Below are 14,254 nucleotides of genomic sequence, written 5' to 3' on the forward strand. Positions count from 1 at the left end.
GGTGCCCTCCATTCTGAGACCATCTCCTTCCTTGTTTTAGAAAAGGGCAAGCACCCTATACTACTGGGATTACCATGGCTGCAGCAGCATATGCCTCAATTCAATTGGGCTACACTGGAACTGTCAAGATGGGGTCCAGACTGCCATGATAAATGCCTGATGGAGGTAGCTCCGTTACCCTGTATGCCTACCACCCCAATAATGCTGGGGTTGCCGCCTCAATATGCATCTTTCCAAGATGTCTTTTCAAAAGAAGCTGCAGATGTACTACCACCCGCCTCACAGACCTTATGACTGCGCTATTAATCTGAAGCCTAATACGGAGCCACCCAAGGGTAGGGTGTACCCCCTGTCCGTGGCAGAGAATAAAGCCATGTCCGAATATATTCAGGAAAACCTCCAAAAAGGCTTCATAAGACCATCCAAGTCCCCTGCTGTTGCAGGCTTTTTCTTTGTGGGGAAAAAAGGATGGAACATTACGACCATGTATAGATTACAGGGGTCTCAACGAAATAACAATAAAGGATCGTTATCCCCTGCCTCTGATTTCAGAGCTATTCGACAGACTACAAGGAGCTAAAATTTTCTCCACGCTGGATCTGAAAGGAGCCTACAACTTACTTCGCATTCGAGCTGGCGATGAGTGGAAGACAGCCTTCAACACACGGGACAGTCACTTTGAATATCTAGTGATGCCCTTTGGCCTATGCAACGCCCCAGATTTCAAAATTTAATGAACGACATTTTCCGGGATCTCCTCTATAAGTGTGTCGTTATTTACTTGGATGACATCTTGATATTCTCTCAAGATATGACCACTCATCTGGAGGATGTTGTTGAGACTGTCGCTGCCCGATGTCTCCACTCCGCCCACCTTACCATATTGGCGACTCCCTCCGGGGTTGATGAAATGCTGGTTGCCGCGGCGTCTTTCGGCCATCCTTGTCCGGCGTCCCTGGACTGGCCCGACGCTGCAATCCACTATGATGACTGATACCTAGGGGCGCGCGTGCGGCGCAGCCCCGCCTCAAGTACCAGAAGTGGTGCGAAACTAGCTACCATCTACATTAAAGATCCACAATGCATTCCACTATTGAAGCCTTTGATCCTTAGTGAGTTCTCCAAGAAGATACCTGAAGTTACATCTTTGGATGCAGAAGAAGACATCGAATACAAAGTAGACACAGTTCTCGATGTGAGAAGACGAGGCAGAGTATGGGAATACCTCCTGTCATGGGAAGGGTATGGCCCTGAAGAAAGCTCTTGGACACCAATGTCTAATATCTGTGATAAAAAGATGCTACAGAACTTCCATAAATTGCATCCTCAAAAACCAAGACCTGGTAGGAAACAGCATGGAAGCCCTTTGAAGGGGGGTACTGTTGCGTCCATCGGTGCTAGAAGGCTTCGCCCCGTTTGCCTCACCTTATTCACGGCTCCTCCTGCTTACCTGGGAAAGATGGCTACCGCAGCGTCTACAAGCCAACCTCTCCGGCGTCCCCAGAACGGCTATGGTGCAGCCTCCCACCATTGCTCCTCCCAGGTACCTACTAGGGTGCGTGCGTGCGTGCACCCCACGTCTTTATGCTACCCTTGGCGTGAACCTCGAGGGCGTTCCCTCATGCTGACATCACGCCATCCGGGTATATTACCTTCACTAGTTTGATAGCTCATTGAGTTAGCAAGGACTTGAATCCATTCTTGTCTACGCTACTCTGCCGCTTCCATGCTGCAGCTGGAAGCTCTCTCTCTGCCCTTCGGGGTAACAGCTAACCTGGGTAACTGCTCCTCGGGGGCCCTCTGCTTTATTTCAGGTGCCTTACAGGAAACAGGCCTCGCTCCTCGAAGGCCTAATCACCCTGCCTCGGTGCCTGTACCTTCTTCAACATATCTGGTGGAATCGCATACCAACAGCAAACACCTAGTGAGTACTCTAATTCTCAGTCTATCTCATCCACAGAATCTCCTAGCTGGGAAACCTGCTGTGGAACCTCCTATCATCATCAAGGAGAGAAGGGCTCCCTCTGCCGAGGTCCCGGAGACTGCAACTACCAGACTGCCTCACTACTGCCACCTCTGGTGGCTCTCTTCAAGCTGTTTAATAAAGAACTAAGTGTGTTTTGTGCATTACAAGTCTAGCCCAGTGCTGTGGCTCCTCACGGGGCTCCTCCCCATGGGCGTGGTCATCGCCCACAGCACCCAAGGATCCACCAAAACACACTTAACCATAACAATAGCAATCCTTAAGGAAGATGCCCAAAGAGTCCAGCAGATGCCAAAGTGACTCCTGAATAGTGGGAAACCTGGAGGGTCACTGGGGAGCGACACTGGACAGGCTCCCTCGTGGATAGACCTGCTGCATCTTAAGAGTGATATTCTCAACTATTCTTGGGGCTGGTGCTAGTCAGAGCAGTGCCATCCCTTGTCCGGGAATGGAAACAAGGGACACCCCTCGAAGGGGTGCACAATCAAGCATCCAAAAGGGAACCCGAAAGGGTTGCCCTGGTCCCCAGTTGAATCTCTCCGTCCAGAGAAAAGAAGGAAACAGCGGGATCAGGGTCTCCTGATCCCAAAAGACCTAGCAACTCCCAGAAGGAAAGTTGAGGTACAATCACTGATTGCTGAGGTACCGAAGTGACCAACCTACCACAGGCAGCCAGCCTTGGATAGGGGAGTTTGCCACTGCAATCCCTGGAGGGGCCCCAGCTGAAGACGGTCCAACAACCGCCGCTGCTGCTCCCTGGCCCCAGCCTCCAAGGAGAAGTGCCAATGTAGATGATCGGGACCTTGGATCAGAGATAAACGTTTCCCCAAGAAAGGGGAATTAGACATGGTAGAGGTCGAAAGACACATTCCTCTGCTGAGAAAGGAGAGGTCTCCCGAGCCACACTCTCCTCAGGATCTGACAAGGAATGCAGTTCTAGGTCAGTCCTATGGCTGCGGAACACAACCTGTTGTGACTGCCCAAAGGGAAAAAACCCCACACACATTCAAATGCCCAGGCGGCAGAGGGCAACTGGAAGGCCTCTGCTGCAAAAGCAGGCTGGGCAAAACTCATGCAGTGGTAACCCATCCATGGATTATGGCACATTTTTAATCCTAAGCACCGTGCTTGTGGGAGAAATCCCATGCCCCAGCAAGGACCAAGAACCACGGACCAGAGTCGGTAGCTGCATGCTGCCCCACGACCAAGCAAAGAGTGTGTAATGACACCTCCCTCACCAGTGCTCCTCGGCACTATGTGGTGCAGACTGACACGGAGGCTGAGACCATGATGAAAGATGGCAGAACCTTAGTATGGTTGACTGCACAGACTAGGAGAATGCTGCCTGCCAGCGTCCGAGTCACTTGGAACAGACGCCTTATCTTTCCCAACCGTGGAAGCTTAGCATCAACATCACAGTAACTCCAGCAGAGCAGAGAGAACAATGTGACGACGGCATCTCCAGAACCACTGATGCTCTGGGTAAGGCATGGTGAAGGGGAGCAGTTTATGGTGTCGCACCCTCCAGTACCTGATAACGCTTCAAGAGACGGGCCCTCAAAACTGAGTCGGAACCGGCTCACCTGCAAGTACTGCAGGGAATGACAACAGTGAAGTCCCTGGCGATTGCTGGTGCTTATGGAGTACTGCAGACATGTCCTGTGATCTCTAACTGTATCCACTAGTGCCGAGAGTGGTGACAGTACCCGTAGGGCCCACGGCATTTTCACGCTCATCAACGCAAAGGCACCACTAGGCACCCAACGACTCTACACCCAGGGCCTTGACTGTGCTAAACCAAACTATAATCAGTTAGACGGTAAATAGCACCAACTCCAGCACCACAGATGCCCAAGGATGTCAATCACCTGGGGGCCCCGGCAGGGACTCAGCCCAAAGGTATTGACCAAGGAAGCCATGGGTGTCTTCAGGGTGAGGCCCTGCAGCCCACTGATGCCAAAAAGAATCAATGACCGCTAGTGCCAATAATAATTCCCCTCGGCTCACTTATTCGTCCAGGGGTGTCGATGCTGCAAGCTTGATGGCCTCGCATTACGACTGACGAGAGCCCATTAACATTGATGGCGTGTGCATCCTGGTGGGGCTTCCAATACTGGGATCGTCGGTTGAAGGGACAGCTCTGAGCTTCTCAGTGCTCCGTACTGGACACCACACAGGAGCCTTGAGAGCACCAGACCACGGTGCACAGATGCACCAGTGTGCCACGAGTAAATGGCTACCCCTGCACTCGATCCATAAGAGGCCAAAAACTCTTTCCACCCCAATCAGCCAGTTATCTAAGTACAGATGTACTAGGATTGAAGTGCCAAAATGCGCGCCAAAAAACTTAAAAAACAATCAGATATTAAAAGCTTATTCCTAGGGAAGAGCATGGCACATACACAAAAAATCTTTAAAAACTACTTAAAAATATTTCAGGCACAAATGCCTCCGTGTAATCATCACAAGAAATAAAAAAAAAAAGCCGCCATCATGCTGCATTCATAGAATCAAAAAAAAAACTCACCGCTACAAGTTAAGAAGTGACCAATCTGTCAAGTTGTAGCGGTGAGGTTTTTTTGATTCTATGAGTTCAGTATGATAGGCGTTTTTTTAATTTCTTGTGATGATTACACGGAGGCATTTGAGCCTGAGATATTTTAAAGTAGTTTTAAAGATTTTTGTGTATGTGCCATGCTCTTCCCTAGGAATAAACTTTTAATATCTGATTGTTTTTTAAGTTTTTGGCGAGCATTTTGGCACTTCAATGGCTGCCGACGTATAAGGTGTTAGTAAAGATATAAAATTCGTTTTGAAAAATTGTTTAGTATTTTTAATACAATTTTTGAGTTACAGCCATGTGTTTTTTAAGTAAACCGTTTTGATTCTTTTAATTATTTTGGCGCAAAGTTTGGCATTTAAATCGCTGTCAGCGCATAAACCGATAGTACTGATTTGATAGTATGTTGCTCCTTAAAACATATCTTTAAAATTGGTGTATATAAGTTAGAAAGAACGCAGGGCTGAGATGCTCGAATATGAAACCCCACATACAGGGCAACTTAGGTTTCTTCGCTATACACGTCATCAAATAAGACGCACAACACTGTGCCGAAATAGCACCCAACTTGAGCTCCAAAAGGATGCTCAAGGAATGCGCGTGTAAACAAGCATTTGCGTATACGCGTAAAAAAGACCGCCCTGGTAAGCTCTCCTATGCTCCTATCTAGGCGCTCAACTAGATGCACAACTAAATGGATAGCAGGCTGCACAGTCAGGCGTACAAGGCACAATATGACGAAACTGAAGAGGGTAGTATATGGCATCCAAAAAGCCCACAAAGTCACCCCCGCGGCCTACCACGCAGCGAACCAGCTGAACCTTGGAGCAGGGCTTAGCTTCAAGGGCTGCTTAACCCGCCAGACTGCCCCCCCCCCCCCCCCGAACACCACCAGAAGTGAGAACGGCCGTCGGATCACTCGCAAAGAGAGGAGACCGGGGGTGGGGGTGGGGAGGAATGCCTACTTGACGCCCCTTCTCTTCTCAAGAAATTTTAATTGAGCTCAGCTCATCCCAGCTAAGTACAAGCATGGCCTCCAGCTGCAGGGGGAGAGGTTATATACCTTCACTGCTGCGCTTGGCTTCCTGCACCTGCTTGCCTTTCAGCTGTTTGGTTTTTTTTTTGGTTTTTTTTTAACAGCTAAGTCCACGGATAAAGGCACTCATCTAAGGGATCATGGAAATCACCGCAGTAATTCTCAACTAAGGTAGGGCCCTTAAGTTATCACCACAAGAGAGTGGAGCGAATTAATTTCCTTCTTCTTTTCTCAAACTTTAAAGGAATCCCCAGTAGGGAGATGCATGTCCACCATCTGCTAGAGACGGAGAATACTGGCGGGCTGTTGTCACTTCAGAGGTACAGTCCATCAAGCTAGGTTGAGAGAACCTTGCCCAAATCTCATCTTGGAGTGAGTTTCCTCACTCCGAAGGCCAGCAAATCTTCACAAGAGACCACTGTTCTGTTCGTAGTGTCACGTAGAATGTCAAAGTGGCCCCTAACTCCCTACACTCTTACCTAAACCCCACCTCGAGTTACTAGGTGGGCCTACCATAGGGATACAAATACCTACCTATGGGCCATGATATTATGGCCTCTCTCTCTCTCTCTCTCCCTCTCTCTCCTCTGAACCTGTCAATTCAGCTGAAATCGGACTTACGGGAGACATCACAAATGGCAATGAAACCTTACCGCACGGTCACGGCAGCTATCACACAGCCTAACGCAATTGAAAGAGGTGTAGTTAAAATTGGCGTTACGGCTGTGCAATAGTTCTTCGCAGACAGGCTAACCCAGCCCACTCTCCACCCCTAACTCCTCCTATTTTCGGAATTTGCATCGCACCATACGATATGGTGCGATCGCATGCGTTAACGGGGGTTTTCACATGCGATAAGCCCTTAACGCATGCGAAAACGCCTTATCGCATTTTGAAAAATGACCCCCTCAGGTTGTTAAGCAAGAAAAAAATGTAGATTTAAAAAAAAAAAAAATAGGTGTTTAGAAAGTTTTTATTTTTTATGTGTCCCACCTTCTCCCTCTCTGTTTGTGGCTAATTGTAGCTAATTGGCTAATTGGTAAATAAAAACCTCCTTGGACAAACTTGGATTCCAGTTCACTGTTCATCTAGTAGAGAGAATGAATCACCTCTTCAGGAGGACCGGGAGTCCGAGCTAGATGCTGTTACTTTGCAAGAATATACTGTATACAGCTCACAGCAAAAAAGAAGGCCGGAAGGGGCGATAAATTAAATAGTGCATAAACAATGAAAGACATTTTTGTAAGCAAAAAACATGGGGACTGATATCCAGCTGTGGAATGGCTAGCTAATTTCGCTGGATACACCTATCCAGCTAACTTAACCAGGATATTTGCGACACAGCAATGCCACTGAATATACCCTGCTAACTTGAATTTAACCGGAAAAGTAATTCGGCTAACTTTAGGACAGCCATTTTGCCATTTAGATGGATAACTTTTCAGTTATCCATCTAAATGGCTTTTGAATATCAACCTCATGAAAGACAGGTCTGAATCAAAGATTTTATAAAATTACAGAAAAGATAAATAAGTTTAAAATAAACATATCTAGATCATTAAATTTAATTATTTTATTTTATATAAAAGGGGAAAAAACTGCAAACACTATAAATGTCAACAAAGACATAACTTACTTTTGATATGTAAACAATCTCTGAGAATATTAGTGTATTCTTCGGAAGAGAGTTGAGGTGGCAAGCCAACAACAAATAAGTTTACCCACATGACTAAATTTTTATGTTCTACTAGATAAAACCTAGTTTGAATCATCTGACGAACTGAAGTCTACAAGAAAAAAGAAAAAATAGCACATTAAACTTTCAGGAAAAAAAATGTTGACACTTAAAAGAATTATGTGAATAATATGGGCCTGATTTTAAAAAGCATTTACACACATAGGGGTAGATTTTACAAAAGTACACGGGATTTTATAAGATACGCGCGTAGGCGCGCGTATCTTATAAAATCCGGGGTTGGCGCGCCAAGGGGGTGTATATTTGTGCACCTTGCGCGCGCCAAGCCCTGCGTGCGCTGCCCGTTCCCTCAGAGGCCGCTCCGATTTCGGAGTGGCCTCGGAGGGAACTTTCCATTCACCCCCCCGCACCTTCCCCTCCCTTTCCCTATCTAACCCCCCCCCCCCCCCACTCCGGCCCTATCTAAACCCTCTCCCTACCTTTACTTAAAAGTTACTACTGCCTCCGGGCAGTAGTAACTTACGCATGCCGGCGCAGCAGGCCCCGACACAGGCCGCTATGTCGGGGCACTTGGCCACGCCCCCGAGCCGGAAACACGCCCCCGGACATGCCCCGTCACTCCCGACACGCCCCCCAGGTGAGCCCCGGGACTTACGCGCGTCCCGAGGCTTGGGCTCAGCGCGCGCAGGGGGGTTTTAAAAGGGTTACGCGCGTAACCCTTTTAAAATCCGGCCCATAAAATTGTGTTTTACTATACTCAAGTAAGTGGGCTTTTGAAAATTGCTACAATATATGCCATTGAATTGTCCTCCTTTTATAATGTATCTGTATATGTCTACACAAATATACATTACAACCAAGGAGAGATTAATTCGAAAGGTTTATTTACTCAGCAACCTAATGTTTTAAGTGTGTTTAATATTTCAGGTTTACCTTTCTTATATCATTTAATTTGACAAGAAGAACCTCTTGATCCGACAATACCATCCTCTGTACTAGAAAAATAAAACAGAATCAACTATGAAAAAGAATTACTTTAAAATAATAGTGATCACTGTACAAAACTGGTACTGGGTCTCAAATTCACTGTTAAACAAATACACAAAAAACAGTAAGATCATAATCTGATTTTCTACACCCAGGTTTTTCAAACCCTCCATTCAGAAATAGGCTTCAAGTCTCAGTAGCTTTTTATCCTATCGCTGCCCCAACAACCTAATCAAAACATTTTAATGTACAAAATCATTCCAAAGTAAAGGTATCCCAAAAGGTGTCTTTACTGATCTCATAGACATGAGTCTATGAAGAGGTGTTGTAATGGTAAACCCCAAGGACAGAACAGGAAAGGGAGAGCCTCAGATATATTCATGGGGCCAAAGCAAAAAACCTCTTTCCTTCAATTTTCCTCTAATGGCAGCCACACATAAAAGACCACTTCTTCTCTATAATGTGATTATAAACAATTGAGAAATTACTACTTACCTGATAATTTCCTTTTCTTTAGAATAAACAGATGAATCTAGAACTGATGGGTTATGCACCTCTACCAGCAGATGAAGACGGAGCAAAACTGACATCACAGTACATATACCCCTGCAATGACATCAGCCATCTTGTATCACCACCAGAACCCACTAGTCTGTACTGATCTTGACCCACCTCCAATGAAAAAGAGAGAGGTGACCTCCTATCTCTTGTTCAAGGAAGTGGGTCAAGGTCACCTTCCATTGGGAGGCTCGGGTTACTGCACTACCCGAGCCTGCTCCCTGTTTGGGCTTCTGGGATGAAAGGACTGAAATCTACCCACATGTCAAGTCCTCTGAAAGGCCACTACTTTGTAGAGCTGAAAACGTCAGAATCCACTAGTATGACCTCGCAAGCTGAAGGAACGCAGCGCTTGATTCTTATCCTCTGGCAATCACAGAACCGGGGACTCACCCCACTGATTAGCCATTTTCTCCAGCTCACTCCCAAACAAAAGTGATCCTTTAAAGGGCAACTTCATAAGGTTAGACTTTGAGGTTGAATCGGCCAACCAATTTCTGAAACCATAGGTAACACATAGCCACAATTACTGAAGCCAGCCCTCTGGGTTGAAATGAGGACCAAATCCCAGCCCACATTTGCCAAAAAGGTGGCTGCTAGTTCCATCACTGCTCTGGAATTTACACCAGACTCATTGAGCTCCTGAGAGAGATGTTGCGTCGGAGATGGACCCTTGGGCTGAGGTGGGGTTGACGCAATCCGTAGGCGAGGACCTACAGGTCCCCACCGTCAGCAGGTGGAGTGGGCTGAAGCTAGAGGCCACTGGAGCTTCACCTATACCAGCCCTCGTTCCTCTCGGGTTGAGCCTTTGGGTGCCGGGGCTGACAGGACTTAGGTGGGCCTCGAGGTTAGCAAGAGATGAGTAGTTAAACAACCCAGAGACAGCATAGTTCTATCCTGGACTGGATCCGGTACAAGAGCTCAGGTGCCAAAGGAACAATAGGAAACTGAAGGCACCCAAGCAAAGGATGGCCTGAGCCTTGAAAGTCCTCGTCCAGAGGATAGGCGAGGAGAGGCGTCACTGGCAGGCTGGATTCGGAGCAGGCTGTGAATGGTAATTGTGGCAAGCAACGAAGAACTCTGGATGAAGGAGAGTCTGTACCATAGTCATACAAAGCGAAGGTCAGGGCACGGAGAAGGCAGGTATAGTCAGTCCAAGCAATAGTTAAGATATGAAGCAGGCAAACGTAGTCAGGCAACTTGCTTTTATTTTGCAGGTACAAGGATTCACCACCATCAACAACAAAAATCAAATGTTTGGTCCTTTTCTGCGGTCATGCTGCTGCTATGGACTGTGGGTAAGTAGTAAAATAAAAAACTTTAGGGTAGTCAGTGGGGTTTTAGGAATCGGGGCTAATAGGGTAAAAGGGAGGCAGGTTAGGTAAGGGGTTTAGGAAGTCCACTCCTTTACTTGGGCGAACTGGAACAGGGAAATATGCCGTAATGCGTCACCGCGTGCATCTACTAAAACCCCACACTTATGTACGCGAGACAGCATTCGTGCGCACATTGATATAAAATCGTGCATTCATGTGCACCTGGGTTGCGGATTTTATAATGTGTTTATATATGTGCTAATGTTATAAAATTGGCGCATCCATGTGTGCCTGCTGGCAAACGCGCACAACTATTAAAATCTACATTTTAGCATCTAAATATTCCATATATAGGAATATATAGGACTGTGCCATAATTATATAGATGGTACTTGTTTGTCAACCCATTTAGTTAGTATATATTTGCACGCTATTTGAAAAGCCAGAAATACAAACTGTTCTTTCTCCCTTTCCCTGCTCCTGTAAGCATGACATATCCCTCAGTAACAGGATATCTCCTCTGTATGGTAGAAGAAACACATAGATTTCAGTTCTACTCAGAAAATCGCCAAGTAAATATAAATTATCTTCAATACACAAGAAATAAGAACACTAAATTTCTGTCAATCTTTCCTTATGCCTCACTCTGTGAACCACTTTCTTTGTGTTTTGAGCATTTCTGTATTTTCTGTCTGTTTCCCCCCTTTGTTTCTGGCCTTTGTAACAGGTATGCAAGAAATAGCTCACAGTCCTGCAGTTTTTGCTGGTACTGCTGGAATGGGTAGGCAAACTTTCTTTTTCACAAAATCTGGTCCTCAGGTTCACTGATCCATGTCTAAATACAGTACCTACTATCCTGAGCTTTACCAAATCAAAAAGAGAGATTATATCTACCTGGTGCGGATACACCTGCATATATGCAGTTGCGCCATTTTGCATATACATACTCACTGGGAAACTCTTTTAGGCATGACAAATCAGCTTTCGAGGAGTTATGTTTGAAAGCCGACCAAGGGATACAACTACTCTCCCAAATTTACTCCTTGTTAGGATCTCAGAAATTTAGTAGAACTAAACAAATGATAGCTTGGGAAAATGATTTCCAACGATCTTTTACTCAAAAGGAATGGGAGCTGATATTCGGCCAATTGGGAAAGGGGTTAATTGCAGTGTCTATGATTGAAAACGCATATAAACTGCTCTACCGCTGGCATTATAGTCCTGCTCACTTTCATACGTTTAAGGCATCTATATCTGATAAATGTTGGAGGGGATGTGCACAAAGGGGTGATTATTTTCACATGTGGTGGACTTGTGGGCTGATTCGTGATTTTTGGAGGGCAGTAGAGGAATGGCTCAGCTACCTTTTTAAGATACCGATTGAAGGATTGACCCAGCAACGCTGGGTCAATCCTTACCACAGTTAGGGACTAATGAAAACAGGCTGACTTCCTTCATTCTCACGGCAGCTCACCTTCAAATAGCGCAGAAATGGAAGGAGAGCAGACCTCCTACTATTGGTGGGGTCTACACTAAGATGCAAAAAATCTATACTTTGGCGGACATCACAGCCCGACTTCATAAAACTTATGGGAAGTTTGTGGGGACATGGCGCTCTTATAGATCATGGCAGGGGAGTACTTAGAATATTCTTGGGCTTGGGAACTGTGGGATATCCTGTTGGGGTTGGCGTATTTTCATATAACGCATTCGGTTAGCTTTGGTTAGGGTAGGAAACGGGGATGGGGAAAATAAACATAATAATAAGATATAGTCAACAAATGGATCTTAGAGGCTTCTAGATCTCTGCAGGTGGTCCTATGTGAATATGAGTAATAAATAGATATGATGGCATAGATATGCTTTGGTTTTGCTTATACTAAGTACGGTGCACTTTCACTGAATGGTGATGTGGAGGTATTATGATGCTTGATATTATGTTGATGGTTCTTCTGATCATAGGATGTATTTTATCTTATGTGCTGTTAAAAATGATGATGGTTTACTGTTCATGTATGCGTTGATATATTTGTGTCATTATGTACCTTATATTCATGTGGATCTAATAAAGCTTTTCAATAACAAAAAGAGAGATTATCTACTCTTTACTCGACTTATCTTTTGGCAGAATCTAGTTATGTATATGCCTCATTCACTGGAACTACTGAACTGGATTGTAACTAGCTAATAACAAAATAAACAATAAAAACCATGTGGCCTTATCTAATTTTTGCCAGCTCCTCAAATTTACTTTCTTTCTCTGATTATGAGTCTGTCATTCTTACTGGCATATAGCTCTACTAGAAAAAGATTTTAGTTAGCAGAGAAAACTTTAGATTTTCTCTCCACAGTTATTGATTAGGAGATTTAGTTTCAATCAAACCTGTTCAGGTCTCAAATAAAAAATGCCCTTTTACAAACACAGTTCACTCTGCCATGATATTTGTGCTTCTGTCAGTAGTTATAGTTTCTGGTCTTAATACCAGACTCTGACTGAACAAATGTTATGGTTTGTGGGTTTCGTGGACCCTTGGCCCAAGGGGAGAGTTGTTACCACCTGTGGGGAGGAGTCCCACAGGTCCACACCATCGGAAGGCAAGGTCTAGGTACAGCAGGGGCTCTGGGAGAGAATCTGTGGGGAGGTCCCGAGGAGCGGGATGAGAGACACAGCAGAGGGACCCCACAGTAAGCAGGTTAAACTGGAGAACAGTACCTGGGCAGAGACCTCCAAGAGGGTGGCGCTAGGCAGGCCAGCAGAGCGGGAGGAGCGAGGCAGGGAGCGCAGGAGGTATACTGCAGAGGCAACCCCGAGGGACGGAGCCATGTAGCGAGGAAGGTACTGATGCGATGATGTAGACTAACCCACAGAGCGGGGAAGCCCGAGTAGGGTCTCCTGGTAATGACGTAGACAACCCCGAGAAGCGGGGGAGTGCCAGCAATCGCTGGTGCTTGAATGTAGGCACTGCTCCGAGGAGCGGGGTAGCACGGAGATAGATCTCCCACGTGGTGAGAGCGTTCCCAGAGGCAAGCCCGAGGAGCGGGAAGCCGGCGGGTAGGACTCCTGGAAGGCGCAGGGCTAGCCAGAGGAGTGGGGGAAACCAGGAGACCGGGTCTCCGGAGAGAGCAAATGGAGGCCCCTGAGAAGCGGGTACCTGAGCCAGGTCCAAGGAGATAGGAGTCAGTAGAGTAGTGATGGAACTCGTTGCCAAGTCGGCTAGCTGGGGGCGAAGGTGGAGGTTAAGAACCCAGATCCCATGACATCATCAATGAAGGACACCCCCAGTAGGCCCGGAGTCGGTGTGGGTGGCGGCGGTGGCGTCCCAACCGCCACAAGAAACCATGAGGTATGCGGCGGCAGAGGCTAGCCCCCGCCGCGAGCAGACCCAGGACGGTGCAGGATGTGAGTAGACATGGTCGCAGCTGTCTGCGACCGACGGTCATAACAATAAATACTTGGATTTAGTGTCCAAATTCACAAAAACTGGTTCCATTCAAGTTTTTCTTCATTCAAACTTTTAACTATAGCAGCATACTATTTCTGTGTGTCTCTGTTCGTAAAACTTTAAACTAAATTTCCTTTCACACAAATTTCTGCTTTTGCTTACCCTCTGGTTCAAAGGCTCTCTTTTTCTAGTAGAGCTGTCCCACGGAGTTAATATGAAAACTACATCTGCCAGAGTTGAGGAATTTCCTTAGCCAAACAATTTCTTTTGCTTTTTGACCAAAATAAACTACTTTTCTCTCTCTCTCACTAGTAAAGCTGCATTGGAGTGCTTCTGGTCTTCTCCAGATATCTCTGCAATCTCGCTCCAAATTGTTCTTTTCCATATGCAGAAGCAATAAGCAGGAGCACTGCTCAGCTTAACTGCTTGTTTACTTTTCTTTTCTTTCCAAGTGCTCTGTTTACCTTTCATTCCTATAGAAGGCTCTGTAGTTGGCAAGCAATTCATTTGAAAAACACAGGATCCCTCACATTTATTTACTTATTTTATTTATACGCTTTTATATACCGAAGTTTAGCTAGAGGTCTTCACTACGGATTACAGGTAAAACAACGGATTACAATTGAGAAAACAACTGGTATAACAACATAACTGGTATAATAACAGAAATGGAG

At 46.0% G+C, this 14,254-nt stretch overlaps 1 protein-coding gene across 1 annotated transcript in view; it reads right to left on the minus strand.

The window, feature by feature from the left end:
* The window catches only part of DGKQ (diacylglycerol kinase theta), a 513,416-nt gene that overhangs the window by 206,582 nt on the left and 292,580 nt on the right, over window positions 1-14,254 (minus strand). The window contains exons 12-13 of the mRNA XM_029602759.1: window positions 8,210-8,271; window positions 7,217-7,367 (exon numbers count right to left, since the gene is read on the minus strand). Of these exons, the coding sequence (XP_029458619.1) occupies window positions 7,217-7,367; window positions 8,210-8,271 (213 nt within the window). The remainder of the gene's footprint in view (window positions 1-7,216; window positions 7,368-8,209; window positions 8,272-14,254) is intronic.

Source organism: Rhinatrema bivittatum, chromosome 1 (assembly GCF_901001135.1).
Source record: "Rhinatrema bivittatum chromosome 1, aRhiBiv1.1, whole genome shotgun sequence".
NCBI lineage: Eukaryota > Metazoa > Chordata > Amphibia > Gymnophiona > Rhinatrematidae > Rhinatrema > Rhinatrema bivittatum.